At 41.0% G+C, this 25,001-nt stretch overlaps 1 protein-coding gene across 9 annotated transcripts in view; it reads right to left on the bottom strand.

Moving 5' to 3' along the window:
* The window catches only part of FRYL (FRY like transcription coactivator), a 385,878-nt gene that overhangs the window by 212,737 nt on the left and 148,140 nt on the right, over nucleotides 1-25,001 (bottom strand). For all 9 annotated transcript variants that reach the window (XM_067531263.1, XM_067531262.1, XM_067531264.1 and 6 more), the window contains one exon: nucleotides 23,963-24,162. In XM_067531263.1, coding sequence (XP_067387364.1) covers nucleotides 23,963-24,082 — 120 coding nt within the window. In that variant the 5' untranslated portion in view covers nucleotides 24,083-24,162. The remainder of the gene's footprint in view (nucleotides 1-23,962; nucleotides 24,163-25,001) is intronic.

The following is a 25,001-nucleotide window of genomic DNA, read 5'->3' as shown; positions in this document are numbered from 1 at the left end:
GAGCAGTACAAACAAGTAATTGTATGAAATTTTAGTTTGTACTGACTTCACTAGTGCTTTTTATGCAGCCTGTTGCAAAACTAGGCAAATATCTAGATGAGTTGATGTACCCCTGGAAGACCTCTGTGTACCCCCAGGAGTTTGTGTATCCCTGGTTGAAAAGCACTGATCTAAGTTAACTGATTGCCAATTAACTTCAGGCAATGAACATGTTTGTAAAGACTATCATAGACTCTCCCCAAACATTCATCCCTAGCTATAAACACTTATGCTTATTCTACGGCTCAGCCTAGGGTAAAGAACAAATATTTATAATCTGGAATAAAAGCTTGGAGAGGGTCCACACTAGCTTTTACAAACTTGTTCATTACCTTGAGTTAATTGGTAAATAACTAGAGGTAAAAATTCCTAGCAGAGACAAGCCCTGACACTGAAAAGTTTCAGGAACAAACAACACAGGCTCCAAATGACTGATTCATTTCAGGGTATATCTACACTATGGAGACTACACCAGCATAGCTAGGTCAGAGTAGCTATGCTGGCATAACCCTATAATGTAGATGCAGCCTGCAACAATGGAAGAGGTTTTTCCGTCAGTGTGCACAGGAACATCTCCTCAAATGAAGTTAGCTGGGTCAACAGAAGCATTCTTCCATTGACATGGCTGCAGCTACAGTGGCAGTTAAGTTGACATAGCTGTGTTTGCCAGGAATGTTTTTTTCCCCAGACCAATGTAGCTATGCTGGTAAAGCTTTTCAGTGTAGACTAGGCTGTAGTGTAGATATAGCCTGAGTCTTCTCTGGGGCTTGGTTTGCACTTACAAATTATATCAGCATAGCTATGTCACTCCCTGACTGACATAGCTAATCCGACACCCACCCTCCCCCAATGTAGCCGCAACAGTGCCAACAGAATACTTTGTTCAGCATAGGTAATATCCTTTGGGAAGGTGGTGTTCCTGCACTTGCTGAAAAATTCCTTCTCTCAGAATAAGTTGCATCTAGATGAGGATGCTATGCTGATGTAGCCTTTTTTTAAACTACGTTAGTTAATATGTGATGAAAACCTAGAATGAACAAGGCTGTTTGTAGTTTTCCTATATGTTGACTAGTCAAGATACCCTCAACCTGCTAACATGTGAAAACTAACACTAACATGAGGTTTTTAAAAAACAAAACAAAAACTTTTTTCCTAGCCTAGACGTGCCCATAATGTCTGAATAGTCCACTGCAGAAGAAACTATTTTGAGAACAAGTAGCTTTGTGATGAGAAAGCTAATGAGGCTCTAAGATATGGTCATTAACAGATTTCCAAAAAGAGGCAGAATAATCTTCTGATTTACCCTGACCTTCAGCCAAAATATTCTTATTTGGGTGTTTTATTAATTAGCTGTAATCACCTGTAGTTATTTTTAGTTGCTATTATGTATTATTTGCATTTGATTTAAAGAAAATAAAAACTTTAGTCACTGGAGTAAATGAAGACTGGCTGCTGTATTATGACAGATGTTTGAACTTTTGTTACCCTGATCATGTCACTAGAGTCAGACAAAGATAAATCTATCAGGACTCCTATATATCACATTCTTATTACATGTGTTATAATGGTTGTTTATAGGTAGATATATAGGTAGATGTTTAATTTTGCTTTTTGCTCTTAGACATGCAATGCTGAAGAGAGGTGCCTCAAGAGTCAACAGGGTTTTCCCCAGTTGATCTTCTATATGGGAAAAAGGTGAAGGGGCCTCTAGACCTCATCAGAGACTCCTGGGAGAGAGGCACTGAGATAAGGGAACAGCCGGTGACTGAATATGTACAGAAGTTCAGGAAGGAGTTGAATGATATGATGGATATGGTTCAGGCAAACCTCTAAGACAGTCAGGCCAAACAAAAGGCATAGTATGATAAAAATACTTGTGAACATGCTTTTGTGATGGGGGATTTGGTCCTAACATTGAGCCCTCTGAGGAAATGTAAAATGCAAAACGCATGGGATGGGCCTTATGAGGTAATAGAGGTGGTGTCGGAGGATATGTACTACATTAAAAAACCTCAGGACGATGCTGATCCCCAGCTGGTGCATGTAAATAGTCTTAAGGCTTATCACAGCAGGGAGGCCCAGGCTTCACTGACGTGTTGGCAGAATGCCAGAGTGACTCAACCCTAGGGGACATTGATATCTGTGGTGATTTAACACCAAGTGAGAGGGTGGAAGTGGTGTCCATGCTGCAGGACACAAAGAAGTGTTTTCTAATAAGCCAGGGAGAATGCTTCTGCTGAGCCATAAGATTGTCATAAATGGGCCACAACCCCCTTCCAGCAGACCCTACCGGGCCAGTGGCAAGGTACAGGAACAAATTAAGGCAGAAGTGCAAAATGAAAAGGTTACTCACCTAATAGTGTAACTGACATTCTTGGAGATGTGTCCCCCTGTGGGGGTGCTCCACTTCAGGTATTGTTACGTCCCACGCCCTCGATCAGAGATCTCAGCAGTATGTGCCCGGGTCATGCATGCGCAGCTCCTGTCTCATGGTGCCGTTGGCACATCTTCTAGCACGCATGCAACCTGACCCCTTCAGTTCCTTCTCTACTACAGAGTACACGGTTAGAACTCCAAAGTAGAGGGGAGAAGGAGGGAAAGCAGAGCACCCAAAGGGACACAAATCTTGAAGAACATCAATTACTGCACCAGACGGGTAACCCTTTTCTTCTTCTTCGAGTGATGTCCCTGTGTACTATAGAGCAGGTGACTATAGAAGAGGGGACTATAGAACAGTGCCCTGTATTGGAGGGACTTCAGTATTAATTATTTTGTATGGATGACAGTACAGTTAGTCCTAGTGAGGCATCCCTGACAGATGCCTGGTCAATAGCATGTTTTATGAAAGTATGTGCTGATGCCTATGTTGTGGCTTTGCATATGTCCATTATAGGAACATTGTTAAAGAACGCTACGGAAGTGGATACTGCTCTTGTGGAATGAGTTCTGGTTCCTGAGGGAGCTTTTAAACCTTTCTGTTCGTAACATAGGTGGATATATGTTAATATCCATTTGGGGATAGCCTTTAGCTGAAGATGGTTTTGCCTTTCGAGCGTTCCACTCATGATACAAAAAGTTTATCTGATTTTCTAAATGTTTTTGTTCTCTCTAAGTAAACGGCTATGGCCCTTCTGAAGTTCAGAGTGTGAAGTGCTGCTTCCTGTGAATTGGTATGCAGTTTCGGATAAAAAGTAGGTAGATGGAGAGGTTGGTTAATATGGAATTCCTACGCTACCTTTGGTAAGAATTTAGGATGTGGCCTAAGGGTGATTTTATCTTTGTGAAGTAAAGAATAAACCATTAATCTCCCCCACTTGTTTCTGGTTCAGCCCAACAAAACTTTCATGGGCGTGTGGAGGAGTGAACATGTTGCTCAAGGCTCAAATGGTATTCTAATAATGGCTCTGAGTACTAAGCTTAGGTCATAAGATGGTATGGGGGCATGAACGACTGGAAATACTCTGTAAACCCGCTAAGAATCTTTTTACTATCAGGTGACAGAATATGATTGTATCGTTTATCTTGCATGAAATACGGTGATTGCAGATAGATATACCCTTAAGGAACTAATTGATAAACCTGATTTCTTTAGTTCCAATATGTATTCAAGAATTTTCGGGATAGAAAAAGATTGTTGCCTCGATTTGTCTTTCTTCACACCAAGATTGAAATCTGTGCCATTTCTGCAGGTATATCTTTCTTGTTATTGGTTTTCTGCTGTTTATTAGTATCTATCTAACCTTTTCCAAGCATTCTAACTCGTTGGGACAGAACCATTTACTAACCACGCTGTTAGATGGAGTTTTTGTATTTCTGGATGATAAATTTGACTCGCATCCCGGTAAAGAAGATCATGTATCAGGGGAAGCGTAATCGGTTTGGGTATTGACATGTTCAGGAGATCAGAGAACCATGTCTGTCTCCACAACACTGGTGTTATCATTATCAGTTGCCTTGTCAGCCCTGATTTTGTGTATGGTCTTGTATATCATTGGTATGGGTGGGCACACATATAGTAGTCCTTTGTCCCAGTTGAGTAGGAAAGCATCACCCATCAATCCTGGTCCTAGTCCCGCTCTCGAACAGAAAAGATGACACTTGCATTTCTGTTTTGTGGCAAAAAGATCTATCATTGGATGTCCCCATTGGTGAAACATTTCTTTGAGGACTTCGTTGTTCAATTCCCACTCGTGGTTGCGTGGAAATGTCTGCTTAAATTGTCTGCAATGTGTTTTGTTTGCCAGGCAGGTAAGCCACTCATATGTCGATGTTGTGTTTTATACACCAGCTCCATAGCTTCATTCATTCGCTGCATAGGGAGTGGGATCTTGCTCCTCCCTGGTAGTTTATGTAAAATATGCATGCTATGTTGTCCGTCATTATTTGTATTGATTTGTTTCTTGTGTGTGGTAGGAAGTGTCGGCAGGCATTGCATGCTGTTTGAAGTTCTAATACATTAATGTGAAGATAAGTTTCAGTTTCTGACCATCTGCCTTGAATTGTGTGTTCTTGCATGTGTGCTCCCCATCCTAAGAGTGATGCATCTGTAGTGATCATGACTGAGGGTGGAATCTGGGGAAACTGAATTCCTGTCATCATGTTGTTTTCCTGGGTCCACCATATAAGGGAGTCTTTTACTTCGTTTGGTACAGTTAATACTCTGCACAAATTGTGTCTGGCCTGTATGCTGAAGCGAGCCATCCTTGAAGACACTGCATGTGTAGTCATGTGTGCCGCACAACGAATGTTGTGGTTGTCACATGACTCAGAAGCTGTAGGACAAGATGTGCTGTCACAGTTTGACTGTTCCTTATTAGTTATATGAGGTCTGTGATAGCTGTGAATCTTGGCATTGGTAGTGTTGTCCCGGCTATTGTTGAGTTCAAGTCTGCTCTTATGAACTGCAGACGTTGGGTAAGATTCAAAACAGACTTTTAGATGTTTATCCTTAGTCCACATCTCTGAAATAGTTTTATGGTTTGATCAGTAGTTTGTCTGGCTAGACTTTGGGTAGATGCCTTTATCAGACAACCATCCAAATATGGGAAGATGGTAATTCCCTGTCTCCTTAAATGTGCCACCACAACTGCAAGTAATTTGGAGAATGCTCTTGGTGATGTAGAAAGGCCAAATGGCAGAACTTTGTATTGGTAGTGTTTGCCAAAGACCATAAATCTTAGGAAACAGCTGTGCGCCAGGTGGAGAGTGATATGGAAATATGTGTCTTGAAGATCAAGAGCTGAGAACCAGTCCCCTCTTTGCAGTGCTGGTATTATGGTTGTTAAAGTGACCATTTTGAATTTTTGTCACCTCTGAAATTTATTTAGTGTCCTGAGGTCTAGTATGGGTCTCCATCCCCCATTCTTTATCTGTACCACAAGTTAGTGGGAGTAGAATCTTTTCCCTATGTGCTGGGTGTTACATGCTCTATTGCCCCTATACATAGAAGATGATCTATTTCTTGGAGCAATATCTGCATGTGAGATGGCTCCTTGAACAAGGACAGGGAGGGGTAGTGGGTAGGGGGGATGGATATAAATGGGATAGTGTATCCTGACCTGATTATTTCTAACACCCATTTGTCTGTTATTGTTGACCAATTGAGATGGAACTGTTGTAGGCAAAATTCAAAACTTTTCTTTGGTGAGGCTGGCACTGCATGTTGATTGGGGTTTCTCAGACCCTCAATCAACGCCTCAAAACTTCTGTTTAGATGGTGTAGGTTGAGAAGTGGTGGATGATTGTTGTGGTTGTCTGTGTCGGTGTGATCTCTGTTTTCCTCTTTGGGGTTCATACTGTCTATATTGTGACTGAAAAGGATATCTGAGAACATACAATATCTGAGAACATACAGGCGGTTTCTGCACCATATTTTCATGCAGTAACATGCTGGAGGAGAACAGTTTTTGTAAGTCGCTCAACTCTTCATCAGGACGTTTCAGGTCCTAAAGTGGCATGATCGGGTTGTACCTGAGGATCCTTTTGCTACTATGTTTGAGGGACAGCCTCTTAGGCAAACACTTTCTTTTTGTCGCACTACTAGGAGTAGGAGATGAAGCTCTTTTCTTCAGTGTGCGTTCAGAGTCAGGCTTGTATGGTCCTGGGTCAGATGAGAGTCTGAGGAATTTTTCCATTTTTCCATCAAGATTAGTTTCAACCTCTGTCCCTCCTGGCCCTTCCCTTAAGATTTTTACAATGTGTACGTTTTTGTGGTACATGGGTTTCATCCAAGCTCTGTACATAGACTGAGTGTCCATTCGACACTGGTATAGCCTCTCTATAAGAGGTACATCTTTTGAAACCAGGGGAACCTGGCATGTCCTATTCCTATGAGCTCCATTATTCAGAGAAAAATTTAAAAAAAATTTTAAACAGGTAACTAACTGACTAAAACAGACTTAACTATGACTGAACTAAGCTAATAATTAACTCTAAATTGCTAATGACGAATAAAGTTTAACTGCTGGTAATGCTCTGTCTCAGACAGTGAAAAGCTGAGCAGGAACTGAGAGGGTCGGGTCGCGTGTGCACGCTAGAAGACATGCCAATGGCACCACGAGACGGGAGCTGCGTACAGGGACCCGAGCAAATACTGCTGAGAAGATCTCTGATCAAGGGCGCAGGATGCAATGACACCTGAAGTGGAGCACCAACAGGGACATCACTTGAAGAAGAAATGTTAGATCTGGGGGTGATCAAAGAGTCTGACAGCTCATGGGCATCACCTGTGGTCTTGGTCCCAAAAGGGGAAAACACTGTAAGGTTTTGTGTTGATTACAGGAAACTCAATGCTGTTACAGTGCCAGACATGTACCCCATGCCTAGGATCAATGACATGCTGGATACCTTAAGCAGGGTCAAATACCTCAGCTCTTTTGATTTGACTCTGGGATACTGGCAAATCCCCCTAGATGCGGATGCCCAAAAGAAAACCGCTTTCATTACCGACACGGGGCTCTGTGAATTCACAGTGTTGTCCTTTGGTTTAATGAATGCAGGCGTGAGTTTTCAAAGATTAGTCAATCAGGTACTGAATGGTTTGCAAAGCTTTGCAAGGGCATACGTGAATGACATTGCTGTATTCAGCAGTACTTGGGCTGACCACAAAGAACACTTGGGAATCATGCTGTCAAAGCTCAAGGAGACAGGTTTGACCATAAAAGCTATAAACTAAGGACACATCAGTTGGATGCGACAGTGGAGGAGGACCTGGGCATATTGGTTGATCACAAGATGACTATGAGTGCCAATGTGATGTGACTGTGAAAAAAGCTAATGCAGTCCTAGGATGCATCAGACGAGGTATTTCCAGTAGAGATAACAAGGTGTTAGTACCGTTATACAAGGTGCTGGTGAGACCTCATTTGGAATACTGTGTGCAGTTCTGGTCTCCCACGTTTAAGAAAGATGAATTCAAACTAGAACAGGTGCAGAGAAGTGCTACTAGCATGATAAAAGGAATGGAAAAACTGCCTTATGAGAGGAGACTCAAAGAACTTGCCTTGTTTAGCCTAATCAAAAGAAAGTTGAGGGAAGATATGATTGCTCTCTATAAATACATCATTATTTAAGTTCAGCACCAATGTGGACACAAGAACTAATGGATATAAACTGGTCATCAGGAAGTTTAGATTTGAAATTAGATGAAGGTTTCTAACCACCAGAGGAGTGAAGTTCTGGAACAACCTTCCAAGGGGAGTAGTGAGGGCAAAAAACCTAGCTAGCTTCAAGACTTAGCTTGATAAGTTTCTGGAGGGGATAGTATGATGGGACAGCCTAACTTGGCAATTGACTGAACTTAGATTACTAGCAGTAAATATACCCAATGGCCTGTGATGGAATGTTAGATGGGGTGGGTTCTGAGTTACTACAGAGAATTCTTTCCTGGGTGCCTGGCTAGGGAGTCTTGCCCACATGCTTAGGGTTTAATTGATCATTATATTTGGGGTCGGGAAGCAATTTTCCCTCAGGGCAGACTGGAAAAGGCCCTGGGGGTTTTTTGCTTTCCTCTGCAGCGTGGGGCATGGGTCACTTGCTGGTGGATTCTCTGAACCTTGAAGTCTTTAAACCATTATTTGAGGATTTCAGTAACTCAGTCATAGGTTGGGGTCTATTACAGGAGTGTGTGGGTGATGTTCTATGGCCTGCATTGTGCAGGAGGTCAGACTAGATGATGATAATAGTCCCTTCTGAGCTTAAAAAGTCTAGGAATCTAAATGGAGAAGCAAGAATCTATTACGGAAGTTCAGAGCTGATCTCAGTGAATTTTATGGTGTATACAGAACGCATATTGGTGAAGCCACCAACAGTTGTAGTGCCTATGAAGGTGTGAATCAGTTCCAACTCTTCAAGCATCAGGCTCTTAGAAATTAATAGCAGTACTTTTTTTTTTTTTTTTTTTTTGGAACATTCTCAGAACCAGAAAAACGTTCTCTCTTTTCCTGCCTTTTCAGAGCAGGTTGCACAGTATCAGGCAGCATTTCAGGAATGGCAATGCATAGAGGATATCCATATACCAGTAAACCTACTTCCAGTGCAGTCTGCTGAACAAGTGTAATTGGCATCAACATTCTCAGTGCCAAAGACATCTAATAACATTTGATGGTGATGGCATTTGGCAACCGAGTCCAAGATTCTGAAGATCCTGGCACTGGAATCCCTTTTTGAAGAATATGCTGAATGCAAAAGCTTTCCCACTTAGCTGTAATGGGTGCACAACCAATCAGGGTAACTCTGGGAATTGTTCAAAGCCTTTTCAGTGCTGATGTTTATGCTTTCAGAATTTTCAGAAATCTGATGAGATTTAACAAGGAGAAGCGCAGAGTCCTGCATTTAGGATTGAAGAATCCCATGCACTGCTACAGACTGGGGACTGAATGGCTAAGCAGCAGTTCTGCAGGAAAGGACCTGGGGGTTACAGTGGATAAGAAGCTGGATATGAGTCAGCAGTATGCCCTGGTTGCCAAAAAAGGCTAACAGCATATTGAGCTGCATTAGCAGGAGCATTGTCAGCAGATTGAGGGAAGTGATTATTCTCCTCTATTCGGCACTGGTGAGGCCACATTTGGAGTACTGTGTCCACTTTGAGGCCCCCCCCCCGCGCACTATAGAAAGGATGTGGACAGTGGAGGGCAACAAAATGATTAGGGGATTGGGGCACATGATTTATGAGGAGAGGCTGAGGGAACTAGGCTTGTTTAATCTGCAGAAGAGAAGAGTGAGGGGGTTTGAGTGAGGGGGTTTCAACTACCTGAAAGGAGGATGAAGCTAGGCTATTCTCAGTTGTGCTAGATGTCAGAACAAGGAGCAGTGAGGGAAGTCTAGTTTGGATATTAGGAAAACATTTTTCACTAGGAGGGTGGTGAAGCACTGGAATCGGTTACCTAGGGAGGTAGTGGAATCTCCATCCTTAGAGATTTTTAAGGCTCTGCTTGACAAAGCCCTGGCTGGGATGATTTAGTTGGTGTTGTCCCTGCTTTGAGCAGGGAGTTGGACTAGTTGACCTTCCAACCCTAATATTCTATGCTATGAGATCATTGCCATTCCTAGTGAGTTCAAGACTGACCGATCAGCAGATGGATCACTGTGTCAGGAGTGCACTTCCCTAGGCACACCATGCTGCAAAGATGAGTGTCTGACTCCAAATAAACTGTTGGACAAGTGGAAGATTATTTGACTTCACCAGTTCTGGCTATCAGGGCAGAACCAAGACAAAGCTTCTAAGATTTGGCCAGGATACTGGTAATTTAAAAACAACTCACTAACACTAGCTAAAATAACTGAAAGATTAAATTAGCTCACAATATCTAGAATAAGGAGATAGGCCTAGATTCTGAGGGGCAGACATATCACAGATCCCTAATGCTCGTTGTGGTGGTGGTGAAGGAACTGATGCAATCAGGGCCTGCACTCCCTTAGATAGGCTCACAAGCTGAACACTGGTGTCAGTAGGATGCACTCCACAGCCAGAGCCAGATTTCCAATTAAGCACAGTACGCATGTGCCTAGGAGCGCCAGCATTCTAGGGGTGCCTAAGCAGTGGCAGATTATCACATGGGTCAACAGGGCCGTGCCCAGGGGCCGTGACCCATTTCGGGGTCTCGCATGAGCCCCAGAACGCTGGCCCTGCCCCCTGCTCCTCCTCCTCTCCCCGGGGCCCATCACTCTTTTCCTCCTCTTCCCCCTGAGGCTCCGCCCCCTGGCCAGGCTGGAAGCCAGAGCTCAGTGGGGAACATATTCCCCCAACCCAGAGCTGGCTAAGCCAGTCTCCCTAGCTCCTCTCTCCACCCCCATCTCTGCCCCACCCCTGCACAGACTTGGCCTGGCCAGCCCCTCTCTTCTCTGTCACCGCTGCCTCTCCCCGTGCAGAAAACACGAAGGTCAGCTGTAGGCAAGGGGGGCATTGAAGATGCTGTGCCTAAGGGCGTGTAAATCCAATCCTATATATAGCCTCAAAGGACACAGCTTTGATGGAGGTTCCTAAAGCTCAATACCAAGGGTCAAAAATCCCACAAGTGGGAATGCACATATGCCATTAAAGAAGAATGTCTATTAGTATGGAATAAAGGAAAAGAAATCAGCAACTGGGTTGTTACAACTCTTATAAAATTCAGTTTACAATGATATAGTAGTTTATGGGCTAAATCTCACAGGACTTACCCAGATGTAAAAAAACAAAACAAATTAAACAAAAAAACCCCACCACCAAAGTCAGTAGGCCACTAGGCTGAGTAGTTAGCTTCAATTGATTAACTTCAGTCTGAAAGTACCTAAGAACTTTACCTGACAAATGGGAAGAACATTTAATTAATTATTTATTTGTATTTATCTATTTATTTGTCTTATAAAATTAATTAAAATGGTGTCTATCAAACTCTACGTGACTTTCACAAATATTTAAAACCACTAAAAGCCAAATAGTCTCAATCATATACAACAGTAGTTGATTCAGCCTTACAAGAACAGAACAGTACACCCTTTCTGCAAAATTATGCCTAAAGGATCATCCCTCTACTCAAAACCCCTTTGGTCTGTACATTGAGCCTCACAACATGCCATTACACAACATTAACAACTTGGATGATGGCATGAAGAATACAGGCTTGCAAAAATTGTGGATGACACCAACCTGAGAGGGATTGCAAGCTCTTTGGAGGACAAGATCAGAATTCAAAATGATCTTGATAAACCAGAGAATTGGTCTGAAACTAATAAAATGAAACTCAGCAAAGTACTAAGTACTACACTTAAGAAAAATATCAAATTCATAAATACAAAAGGCAGTAATACTGCAGAAGAAGGTCTGGGGGTTTTAGTGGATCACAAACTGAATGAGTCAACAGTATGTGGCTGTTCTGAAAAAGGCAATGACATTCTGGGATGTATTAAGAGTATCATATTTAAGATACAAGAGGTAATTGTTCTGTTCTTCTTGGCACTGGTGAAGTCCCAGCTGGAGTATTGTGTCCAGTTTTGGGCACCACATTTTAAGATGATGTGGATAAATTGGAGAGAGCCCCGAGAAGAGCAACAAAAATGATCAAAGGTTTAGGAAATCTGACCTCTGAGGAAAGGTTGATGTTCAGCTGAGAAAACAGAAAGCAGAGGGAGGTGGGGCATGATAACTGTCTTCAAATACATAAAAGGTGGTTATAAAGAGGACAATCAATTGTTCTACAAGTCCACCAATGGTAGGGCAAAATGTAATCTGCTTAGTTTGCAGCAAGGAAAATTTAAATTAGATATTAGGAAAAGCTTTCCAACTATAAATATAGTTAAAACACTGGAACAGGTTACCTAAGGAGGCTGTTGAATCTCTATTACTGGAGGTTTTAAAGAATAGGTTAGAGACACCCCTGTCAGGGATGGTTTCAGTATACTTAATCTGCCTCATTGCAGGGGGATGGACAAGAAAACCTCTCAAAGTCCCTTCCAGCTCTACATTTCTATGATTTCTATGCCCAAAGGCAAAAAAGTTGGCCTATTTAGGACCAAGAGTATGAACATGAGAAAGTTATCTCCTACCTCCAGAATGTTTTCAATTTCTACAAATCAGAGAAATACATTTGAGGTAACATAAATGTTTCTATTCCTGAGAGGTCATCTTGCAGAGGGGCCCCCTAAATATTATAAAAATCAAGAAAACAGGTTTAATATGCCAGGGGACTATATTCATTTCTACTTGCAAATCAGCTACCATACATCCACTGAGTATTCAAAAACAGGAAACGTTTCAATTACTGTAAACCAGAAACTTTTTTAGAATTTAATTAGTATGCATATTGAATTTACTAGACTTAGAACATCAAACTACTGTTATGAAAGTTATCCACTTCCCCAAAAGCAGATTTTATATTTTAACTACGACTTGCCTGTTTGAATGATACTGTAGAGCGGTTGCATCAAAAACAGGTATGTGAATTCATTTTATTATCAGAGTGATATCGTTTATGATCTAATGTACAACAAACAAAGAACTATAAGCCTACCTGCAAAAGGAGAAAGGTGATGATATACACCACCCTAAATAAACACCATAAATGACTGAACAACTGAAGTCAACAAGAAAAGTCAGTTGGAAAATCAATTCCCAGAAGGGAAACCGGTGACTTTCCCATGAGACAAAGGCAAAAAGGGAGGTTATATAAATATGCTTACATGTGTATGCCTCCAGTCTACATTTTTACTACAATACTGCTAAACACCAGTGTTAAGCAGGTGAACAAATATGGGCTTTATTATATCTATTGGATTTGCCAGAAAACAGAAGCAGCCAGGAAATGGAAACCTTATTATCGTCACTGAAAATCCTGCCAGAATTCAGTGTCTTTCAAAATGCAGTCTCCACAACTTGATTTTATCAGTAAGATAAAGAGTGAAGTCTTGATTCTGGAGTCTTTATTCAAGAAACTGAAATGGATTTCAGTTGGAGTTAAGTGTGTAAAAAACTTCAGGATAAGGCTCATAGTTTCTTACATTTGTTTAATAGTATTCTATACCAGTCCAGCTCTTTCATATAATTCTTCTCTGACAGCAAATGGAGATTATAACTTTAGGATTTTTAGTAATCAACAGCAGTGACAAGCAGAACTTGCAGGCTCACAGGTCTCAGTGGTTTTCCCAAAGCAGTAAAAGCTTTTTGCTAATATACATTTATTCACATTATAACCACTCAAACTTGTACTAAAATACTAAATAAGTGAAATTAACAATGCTTTATGCATTATTCTAGGTACAGGAATTAATGACTTTTAGAATATTTTTTTCTATTTCAAATTTATTTACTTAAAATATGTTTCCCTAATGCTTCTTTGTCACTTTCCCCACTCTGTCTCACATGGGATACCAAAATACTGTTCTTCCGCCCTAATGTACCCCATAAAAGTAACAACTTTACTTACTAGGGGTAATGGATAATATCAGTGACTGATTAGGAAAAATGTCCTGACTTGAAAAATCCAGTCTTGACATAAAATAGCTTTTATACACATTGAAATAGTGTTTATATGTGAATGTGTATCTTGAAACTGAACTGTATTTAGAAACAAGGGGTGAGATTTTAAAAAGCACTCGTTGAGATAAACCTCCCACTGATTTCAATGGCAAAAGAGTTAAAGCTGGTACTCAATGCATGTGAAAATCCCATCCAGCATGGTTTAAAAGCTGCTATAAAAATCTATGAAAATATTAAATAGAGTATCACTTTAGGTTGATGCTTTTAATTAACCCCAATCTTGAAAAAATTACCAACCTCACATCAGCCTCTGGCTAGGAGGAAAGAAGTAATGGGAGGAGTGGGGGGAAGGGAGGGTAGAGGAAGGGCACTGCTCTTTTTCATAGGGGCTATGATTAACTTCACTACCTGCCTTTGCTTCTGCAACTCATAGCTCTGCCAATCAATAGCAAAGTGAAATGGACATGTCAACTGCATTGCTGCCTAAAGGGTTCTGAATAGTCACAGTAAAACTTATCAGTGTCAAACATGTGGTGGTGATAGCCACGTGATGAATTCTTTTTATTGTGTACCCATGATCACCTCACCTGCATTCTATCCATTACTCCACCTGAGTTCAAGTTGAGAGAGCTCAGCACTTTGTGGGATCAGGCCAGATCTCTATCCTTTGTAGTTTTAAGTAATTCAGGGTGCAAAATTACAGAAGCCATGAATTTCTTTACTCGGAAGCTATACGAAAAAATTTATTGAGTTTGAGATTGGTGGAGCACACACAGACTTTATGAGGTTTAATTAGTACAGATAAATCTAACTGAAATCAGAAAAATAAGATTAAGATATGAAAAGCATAGTAAAACAACAACCTGGATCATGCATACTTACAGCCTGAGGCTGGTACAAGATAAACAATCCCCCAATGCTGACATACACTCAGCCTTGTGGAGGCTATTAGAAACAAATATAGAAGAAACAGTCAATGGAGCATAAGAGGAGATGACATTTTTGGCTGCTAACTGCTGTGTCATTCAGATGTCCCACTTGTTGAATGTTCATGCACCAGGTTTTGTACCCATACCCAGTCCATTCAAAATGAAACCATTAATCTATCTGTTGGCTATCATTCTGAACATATGCTCTCTCCCCACTTTGGATCCCTCTACTGATTCCTGTTTTAATGCTGCATAACATTAAAGTTTCTTGTCCTCAGCCTCAAGGCATGTCAAACTATGCTCCCATACTTCTTTGCCCTTGTCTTTCATACCTTCAACACCCCCAAGTACCCGCACCTCCTCTGCCCATCGAAGACCATCAACATCTCCCACTTCTTCCACAAACATTTCTGTTCTTCCTTATCCAATCTTTCCCTGAGACCTGCTCTTTCCATAATGTTTACAACAGCCAAATACACGATTGATATCATATATTTCTTACACTATGTATATTAAATAGGTATATATAATACATTAACTTAATTCAAATACATACAACTATAATATTTCCTTTTCCCTCATCCTTCATGTGTTCCTTGTCATGTTAAGGGAAGGTGCCAATCATCAGTCTGACCATGTTACTTATATGTTGTATCTTGATTCTCCTCTATTTATTTTTGCCTTTTTAGACTGCCTTTTACTTCATGTTTGAACAGTACCTACCACAATGAGGCCCCAAAAACCTTTTGGCTTCAATGGGATTGCTTGTACAAATAAGGACTTTTTGTGCAAGCAACAGTTGCAGGCATAGGCCCCATTAATTTGCTCGCCTTTCAGCCATTTCAAGAATGAAGGAAAAGTTAGAGAACAGATTTTCTCCTCAGGAGCTGCTTCCTTTTACTGTCTTTGTGAGAGGCAGAACAACTGACAACAGGATGTCACAAATGATGGGACTTACAGAGCATCAAAATAGTTATTGCTATAGCTGAAAAAATTGATTCATCCATTTTGAATTCGTGTACTGAGGTCAAGATACAGAGAACATGAATATAATGTTTTTACCTCTTCCCCACCAATCTCATTCTCATTATGGTGTGGAGTAGAAAACCAAGATTGTGGAAATAGGAAACAAATGCCAAAAAATTAATGAAAATTAATTCCTGAATAATTACTCAGTTATTCAAGGCATCCAATATGGGCCAAAAATACAGCAGAATATCACAAAAAGTATTGTCCTGAAGTTATCTTTGATAGTAATAGAACTCTGACATGAATCTGTAGTCTTTTCCACTATTTTTCTTTATAACGGTACATGGATCAAATCAAGAAACAAAAATAAGTTGTTAGCCCTTCTTGTTTCCCACTTATCTTTTCTAATACATTACTTTAGTTCCCTTTTTATCTTTTTAGCCTCCTTCAAGTTCTAGCTCCCTATTACAGTAGATGCTTGTTTGCAGCAACACTTATAAGCAACATTTCCCATGGGAACACTTTCCCTACTGTGAATTGCTGATACTCCTCTAAGTATGAGCAATATAGCAAAAGGGCACCAATATGTTGCTACTAATGGTATTTCTCCTTTCTTATAGTTTCTTTTTGGTTCCCTTTACCTATTCTATAGCAGTTTCCATCGATTTTCTGCTCTACTTTCATTAATACCAGAGAGGACTCAAAATTGTTTTACATGGGGTTATAGGTTTTTTAAAAATCAAGAAACAAGCCCACATATCCTGAAAATACCACTCTATCACTGACAACCATCTACACTCTCTGTGTCTCAAGAGTAAGATATAGCAAAAATGCTGCCAAAGTATGCAAGGGTAGACATGACAGGATTTATGCAGAACATAATAAAATACATAGGCCTATTTTGAGCCAAAAGCTTATGTAAAACAGACCTTGTTGCCCCCAAAAGCTGTTATAAATTATGTGTTGATCCAATGAAGAGGTATCCCATCAGGGGTATACACAAGGGGAACAAGCAGGGGCATGGGCCCCCCAATAATCGGCAAGGAAGGTGCGTGCTCCTCCAGCCCTCAGGACCCTGGGGGGGGGGGGAGGAGGACAGAGCTCTTCCAGCCCTTAGAGGGGTGTTGGGAGACACCCCTCCTGGGCCCCGTTGGGGACACAGAACGTGCCCCTCCAAAAGCGCTGGAATTTAAATTCCTGTGCACGTCCCTGTATTCTGTTCACTGGTAATAGATTGTTTTTATTCTTAATAAACAATTACAAACATTCTGCTCAATTTATTAATTAAACCTCTGTCCTCTTCCGGCTTTTCTTTTATGTATGACACTATAGCATATCATCTAATTCTATTCAAAATGCAAGAAACCATATGTTTTTCTCCTTTTACAATTCCTATTGAAATTCATGAGGGTTCATAGGCAAATAAAAAATTGTGGTCAATCTCTGCCATTACTGTACTATCTTCCCAGAGCTGACAGAATGTTTGTTTTAAAATTGGAAACAATCTCTATAAAAAAGGTTCTTCAAAAGACAGGCACATATTATCCAAAGAGCCATCTTGGTCACTGTTCAGAGGAAATCTCAGAAATAAGTGAAAATGCAACACCACTTTAAAACATTTTTTCAGCCTAAATTTATCTTAAAAAACCATAGTTAGTGTAGGTTAAATACCAATTCTCTCTTCATCAAATACATGTTAGTATGGATCCAACTGTTGGTGACTGACAAGCAATATCTTCTTCAGGATAGTTGGTATCAGCTGAATCAGTCTAACAGAGATTGGAGCACAGCTTTTTCAAACTTTGCATCCAATTTAGCAGCCAAGTTCTATATATAATGCTTGACAAATGTGAGCAGATTTGAAATATTGGCATGTTGCAGAGACCTGTTCAGAATGCTGCTTGAGCGCTGATGGAATGAGCCCTAACTGTCAGAGGGACATCAGCCAACTGGTAAAACAGTGAGATAAGTGTTATCCATTTTGAAAGTCTTTGGGATGAAATGGCTTGACCCTTTGGAGCAGCCAGCTATAGCTACAAATAGATGTGGGGACTGATAACAATTTGGTCCTGTCGATGTAATATCAGAGAGCTCTGGATAAGTCCGAAGTGTGGAGTTTTTTCTCCCCTTGCACAGAATGTGACTTTGGAAAAAAACACAAGTAAGTTGATTGATCAACATGAAATTCCAAAATCACCTTGGGGAGGAATTTTAAATACGGTCTTAGTACCACTTTATCACCATGAAATGCGTTACACTGAGGTTCTGCCATGTGCACCTGCAGCTCGCTAACTCTTCCGGCTGAAGCGATGTCGACCAGGAATACTATTTTGAAAGGAAGTTGGTGGATGGATCACTCCAAGAGGTGCTCAAACTGAGGCTATATAGGTCTGTGAAAGAGGACACTGAGGTCCAATGCTGGAGCAGGATCTCTAACTAGTGGGTAGGCATGCATAAGGCCATTAAGAAATTTGGATACCCCTCAATAAGAAGACAGAAAGTGACTATGAGTGGATGATATGCAGATATTGCCATCAGATAGACCTTAACTGAACTGAATGGAAGTCCCAAGTGTTTTAATTGCAGCAAATAGTTGAGAATCTTTGGTACTGGGATTGGTATTTTGCACCACATCTAGACCATGTTGGACTATCCATATTGAGAACCTGTTCCACTTAACAGGAATAAGTTTTCCTCACGGATAGTGCCCTGCTCTGTGTCACGATATCCGAAACATGTGGGGGCAGTCCCTTTCCATGGCACTCAACCAGACAACATCCAGGCTACCAGCTGCAGAACTCTAGGTCTAGATGGAACCCTGATCTTACAACAACAGGTCTGGCCAGTCCAGGAGCCTGATCTGTGGTTGTCTAGACATCTGCACTGACTCCATCAGCCAGAACAGATTGTCTGCCATAGGGAGTTGTGAGGCAGAGCCTCACCTAACCTCGTCTGGCTTTGGTAATCACCCTGGGAATTAGTGTGATCTGTGGGAACCTGTAAAGAAGGCCCTAATTCCATTGCAGAAGGAAAGCATTCAGTAGGGATCCCTGGATCATGCCTCCTCTGGAATAGAAGTTTGAACGTTTAAGCTTTGTCCTTGGTGGCAAACACCAGATTTCCCTATTGGTGGAATATTGAGTTGGTGATGGATTAAGCAGGTAACACTCAAGGTTGGTGAAAGATTGCCTGATTAGAAAGTCTGCCAGGTCACTGTTATCTCCCAGATAGTGAAACCTTGTTGGAATAATACAGCGTAGGGAGCATGAGTTTGATAGCATGATCGTATCCTTGCAGGGCGAGGCAGGAAGCAGACACCTCTCTTGTTTAAGTAGTGCATTGTGGACGGGTACTGTCTGTCAGTGTCTACACTACTGAATATCACAAAAACCAGGATGAACGCCATACATGCCAGTGTGATGGTTCTGAGTTCTAAGATGTTTATGTACTGTTTCATTTCTTCCAAGAACCAAGTCACTGGTATTTGCCAACGGCCCATGTGGACTCTCCATTCTTTACCAGATGGGTCCATGACTAATGCTCTGGATAGTGACAGGGACACAATGGCACCCCCTTTTCGAATGTTGTTAGGAAACAACCACCAGACCAAATTTTGTGTGTATGTGCAAAGGAATCACAACTGACTTGCTAATCTGATGCATTGCAGGAGAGTACACCAAATCTGAGCCAGAACTGTAGGGGCCACAGGTGAAGACTGGAAAGCAGTATGTACACACTGACATACGGCCTAATAACGTAAGACAGGTCTGTAACATTGCCACTGGGTGTGAAATCACAATGTTCACTAATGATCAGAGAGCAAGGAATCTGTCTTGAGGTAAGTAACCCTTTACTATGATGGAATCTATTTTGGCTCCTATGAATTTCACCATCGGGGATGTGACAAGATACGACTTCTTATAGCTCAGCAGGAGGCCTAACTGGGTGAACAGAAAGAAGGCACAGCTGAGGCTTGTCAGTGCTTCCAGATGCGATAAGTCTCTGATCACCCAGTCATCCAGATACGATAGACAAATGGATGCCCTTCTCTTTACGTGCACCAGCACAGGCTAGGCATTTCATAAAGCTTCAGTGCTGTACAGAGTCCAAAGAGCAGTACCTTGTACCAATAGTGGTTCCGTCTCTTTGTAAATCTTAAATACTTCATGTGGACCAGGAGGATGCTGGTGTGGAAGTAAAGCAAGAGTCACAAACCAGTCATGAGGTTGGAGGGATAGAATAGAGAAGGCAAGCATTAACATCCTGTTTCTGTGTCAGAGTATATATTTGTTGAGTCTCCTTAGGTCCAGCATAGGATGAAGACCTCCCATTTTCCTTCAGAATGAGAAAATATCAGGAGCAGAAATCTCTTCCCTGTAATCCTACAGAACCTCTTCTACAGCTCTAGATGAAGTAACAAGGCCACATCTGTTTGCAAAAGGCTTTCATGAGAAAGGTCTCTGAAGAGGGGCAAGAGAGTGAACAGGAATGGTGCAGCCATAGGCAACTATGTCCAATACCCATTTGTCATCTGTAATATCTATCCATGCCTGATGGAAGGCAATTTCTGAAGCTCAGCTTTGAACTGGTTTTGGCATGCCTCTCACGCTTTTTGTCAAAGCTGCTGCATTTGGGAGGGAGGTTGGTGTGCGACAGAACATGATGATGGGTGTCACGTTGGCTGGATCAGGGGGGCACTTGAGGTGTATTCAGGAGCTCTGATTACTCCCTTCTACACCAGTCTCGCATTGGGGATGTCACACTGGCTGGATTTGGCGGGGGGGATGGGATTTAGTATACTGTTTGACACCAGTATGTCAAACTCATAATAATTCATGTGAGATATGCCATGTCAGGTACTGTCAGAAAGGCTATAATGTGCTAAGATGATGATGTTTGTGTTCACGTGTTATATGTGAGATGGAAGTTATGGATATGTTTGATATATCAGCATTTCAAATTGTGCTGTCTGGGTCATGACTCAGACAGGATGGCTGCAAAACAATAGCCTGCTTGATGGCCCATTAAGACATTCCCAGGTGCAAGGGGCCCAGGGGGAGAAGCTGGAGATACACCTGATGAGGCATCAGGACTGGCCCATGTGGCTCTGGACTCCATTTTAGTTCCTGTAAAACTCTACAAATCGCACGGCCAGGGCCAAAAGGTATATAAGGCAGAGGCCTTGGGAAGCCATTTTATCTTTCAGTCGGGACTCAGTTTCAAACACTTATCTACCTCTGAATCAAGTCATCTGCAACTGAAGCTGTGAACAAAAGGACTGAGGCCCATCCAATTACTGGATGTATATCAGAGGAACTATACAAGCTGCAACTCCACAATTCTCCCAGAAACCTGATGTATATGGACTTTTAATCATTTGTATGTATCTGATTGCTCTAATCCTTTAACATTTCTCTTATGGTTTATTTATTTCTTTTTACAATAAACCTTTAGTTTTAGTTACTAAAGGATTGGCTGGCAGTGTGATATTTTAGGTAAGATCCAAACTTATATTGAACTGTGGCTGACCCCTTGGGGTCAGAGGGAACCTATTTAGTAAAGAGCATAAAGTTTAAACAACTGGTTTCTTTACTGGACCTTGTGCTGATTGGGAGCCAGAGATTGAAATGCAGTAAAGGGGGCTGTGTGTATTTGTGTACTGGCTTTTTGATAACCGGTTTGGGTGAATCAAGAGCGCAGTTTGTGGCTGGTTGGGAAGCCTGACTTCAGTGTCACCCACCGGTGCTGGGAGAATCTGCTCTCTTTTTACAGCCTGCCCTGACCTTGGCATTATCAGCTGGCTGCCCTAAGCAAGGAAGGGTCACAATGGGTACCTCCAAAAACAGCAGAGTTGCTTTCTGGGTGGATAGTCAAGGTGGTGACTGTGAGAGAAAGATGGCGTTCTCTGTTCCTGAGGCAGTTGGAACTGGAAAGACTTGCAGTACAGTGATAGGGTATAAATGATCAAAGATTTGAGTGGTCTTCTAGATTCACTGAAGGATTGGGGTGCCTCTCCTTAAGTGAACTCCATGCCCTGAAAAAGTAAGTCCGCAATTGTCACCTGGACTTCCTTTGGTATTCCAGATACTTGAAGCCAAGAGGCCCAGCACAATGTGACTGCTGTGGTCATAGAATGGGCAGCTATATTAGATTCATCCATTGCCACTTGTAGTACTGCCTTAGCTATCTTCTGCCACTCTTCCATCATGCCTTTTACTTCTTCACAACACTCCTATAGTAGCCAAGATAGGAACGGAATCACCCTCTCCCAACATCAGAAAGTTGTATTTCATGAAGAGTAGAATTTCTGGCCAAAATGGAATATTTACTCGGATTCCTTATCTTGGTGCCCTTGGTGGATCTAGTCTCCTTCTAGACCAGAGATGACAAGTGACCCCAGTGTCAGATGAGCATAAAAGTGCTAGATGCCCTTGGGCAAGATCTGGTAGGATTTTTTTTCACCCTTTTAAGGTTGGCTGTGGGAGGGGAGATTAAGGCCGTATACCACAAACCCTTTGCTGGGTCCATAACAACATCATTGATCGGAAAGGAAATTCTTGTGGACACAGAGTAGCTGGGGATGTTGAACAATTTATGGGCATTTATTAGATCATCATTGCTTCAATAGGCTGCAATTCCACTGTCACAGACAAAAGGATGCCAATCAATCATTGCTTTGATATCCAATGTATCTGATATTCATAGCAACTCCTGGAAAGCCACTGCTAGTCAGTGTCAGGACTGTGGTGACTGCTTCACCTGAGATTGAGGCAGGGAGGTTATTGGAGTGTCTCCCGTGCTAACTCCACCACATCCTTGGGGGATCCTTCTGGATCTACTGAAGCGCTCTATCCAGCAATGCCAATGGCAACCGAGATCATCTCCTCTTTGCCAAGACATGAAAAGAAGCCCTGCTCTGGGATCTGTGGTAAGGAAGACCCCAGTAAGGCCTGTACTGCTATGGCAGCATATTATACTGGTACTAGCCAGACTGTGGGTGGTCCATCATTGGTACCAATTTCTTTACAGAATCCTGCCTTCTTCAGGGCATAAGATGGTTGTGCACAATAATAAGAGTTGTAAATGAAGCTATAGGAACTCTGTGGTAAATGTCTGTAGGACTCCTGCCTCACTTGTTGCAGAAGCTGGAACGTGTGTAGTTAATGAGATAGGGGACTGCAGGAAGAGAGAGTTTCATGGTTATATCAACTGACCTGGAGAACTGGATTTCTAGAACAAAGCCAGGTTCCCTGACCACGACATGAGGCCATCTCAGTAAAAATTAGAATAAATAAGAGGTTACAACCCCAAGGCAAGGGAGTTAAGGGGTTGAATGAAGGCAAGAACATTAAAAGATTACACCAACAAACGGTAGGCTAGCATTTGCATGTTGGTGGTTACATGTTTTTAATAGGATAGTAGAACTTCAGAGTTACGAACACTTCAAGAACGGAGGTTGTTCGTAACGCTGAACAAAACGTTACAGATGTTCTTTCAAAAGTTTACAACTGAACATTGACTTAATACAGCTTTGAAACTTTACTGTGCAGAAGAAAAATGCTGCTTTTTACCATCTTAATTTAAATGAAACAAGCACGGAAACAGTTTTCTTACCTTGTCAAATTTTTTAAAACTTTCTCTTTATGTTTTAGTAATTTAAGTTTAAAACAGTACTGTACTGTATTTGCTTTTTTTAAAAAAATGTTTGTCTCTGCTGCTGCCTTAATGTGTACTTCTGATTCCAAATGAGGTGTGTGGTTAACCAGTCAGTTCGTAATTTGGTGTTCATAATTCTGACGTTCTACAGTAGAGTTATTTTTTATTTAATCAGAGCCTCCAATTAAATCCATGTAACCAAAGAATAAATGCACTCACTACCCATTTATCTGTCACGTGTATAGAGACTGCCACCACAGTTTGGTGTGTTTGTATTTCCTGTTCAGTTTTAAGAAAGTAAGTCACTCAGCCAGCTACACAGTCTTCATGGGACCATTGGGTCACCAGTTTTCAAGCACGCAGGAATTAAGTTATTCCAGAGTAAAGTATTCTGTTTGTTTATTTCAACATCCTCAGATCTGAATCTCTAACAGGTTTTGATATTTTAATTCATTTGCGATATACATTGGTCACCCATTCTCTCATCCAGCTGCCAGTGCCACTGCTATTCAGAAAAAATAATTCAGCTTTAACATACATCTTCAAAAGGAATTTCAGGAAGAAAAATCAAAATCAAAAGGAATTTCGGGAAGAAAAATGTTAGGCAGTGTTAACGCAAGATTTTTTTTTGTTCTGTCCTTCACTTTTACAGGACGTATAAATACTAAGAAGATTTGTGTCAAAGTATTATAGATCCTTATCAACAGTTTTAGTGAAATATAGTTTAAAAAAATCCAATAAGCAACACTATTGATAAAGGGATTTTCACATCTACACCCCAAATGACAATCACTATGAAAATTCTTCAACTACAATATCAGTTTCAGATTTGAAATTATTTTTATAATTTTCTAATAAGTTATTAAATTTCAGACACCCATGAGCAATGTAATGGCTATTATGATAAATGACTCACCAAGGGTTCAGCCATTACAACTTCAATTTTCTTTTCAGCTTGAACAGCAAACTCGGCAAAGAGGCTCTTGATGACATACTCGCCAGGTTTGACATCTGGGTCAATGGTAATGTTAGACATGATGACACTTCTCTTTTCCCAGGTGGAACTGATGTTGGGAGAAACTCTACGTTTATTTACACTGCTGGTGGGTGCTGAGGCTATAAAGAAACAAAACCAAAAATTAATAATAAAGCAATAGACCATCAAGGTTTTAAGCACACCATACCACACACAGTGCACTTCGGGAAACCAGAAATAGAAAAATATCAGCTCTAACCTCCACTAAGATTTTAAATTTGTATAATATTAATTGGATTCAAATGTGGGAGTAAAGAAAATATAACTTCTCATTTTTTATCACTGAAATGCAAAAATCACATAAAAGGGACACTTAGAATGGTTGAGGGTTACTGGACTGGATGGCTTGGGTGACCAAGAATGGAATTTAGGGCCTTTAACATCTAGGATCATCAATTCAAATCTAATTTAATTCAGAAGTTACTAAAAGTTATTGAACTATTTGGATCAGGAGATATCATTAGAGGGCCACCTAGCCCATTTCCCTGCATTGTGGGAAACATTTTCTTGGTTTGAATTTCCCTAAGTCATCCCTGATATTTTGATTATCAAGTAAAACTTTGAGTATCTCCAATAAAAGCAATTCCATAGTCTTACTTGACAGCTTCTGCCACTGCCAAACTGTTTTTTCTAATAAAAATCAGAGTTTTCCCTAAACCCATTATTTTTTTTATCTGTTTACACTGTTTATTCTAAATTGATCTCTGTCAATTCTTTTACACATTCTTTTGTATATCAGTAGAGTTAGATTTCCATTCTTCAGAATGAATATGCCGTGTTCACTTATCATAAGCCTGAATTGCCAAACTTTTTATTTCCCTCCCCAAACTCTCCTAAATGTAAATTTGTTTGTGTTTATACCAGGTATCTTAAAATTAAATGCAGTATTGCAAATAGGGTCATAACAATGCAGATTTTT

This window comes from Emydura macquarii, unplaced genomic scaffold (genome assembly GCF_026122565.2).
Source record: "Emydura macquarii macquarii isolate MOO-44397 ecotype Brisbane River unplaced genomic scaffold, CSIRO-AGI_Emac_v2 contig_3128, whole genome shotgun sequence".
NCBI lineage: Eukaryota > Metazoa > Chordata > Testudines > Chelidae > Emydura > Emydura macquarii.
Note: the sequence above shows the minus strand (reverse complement) of the source record. Positions and strands in the feature narration are given on the sequence as shown.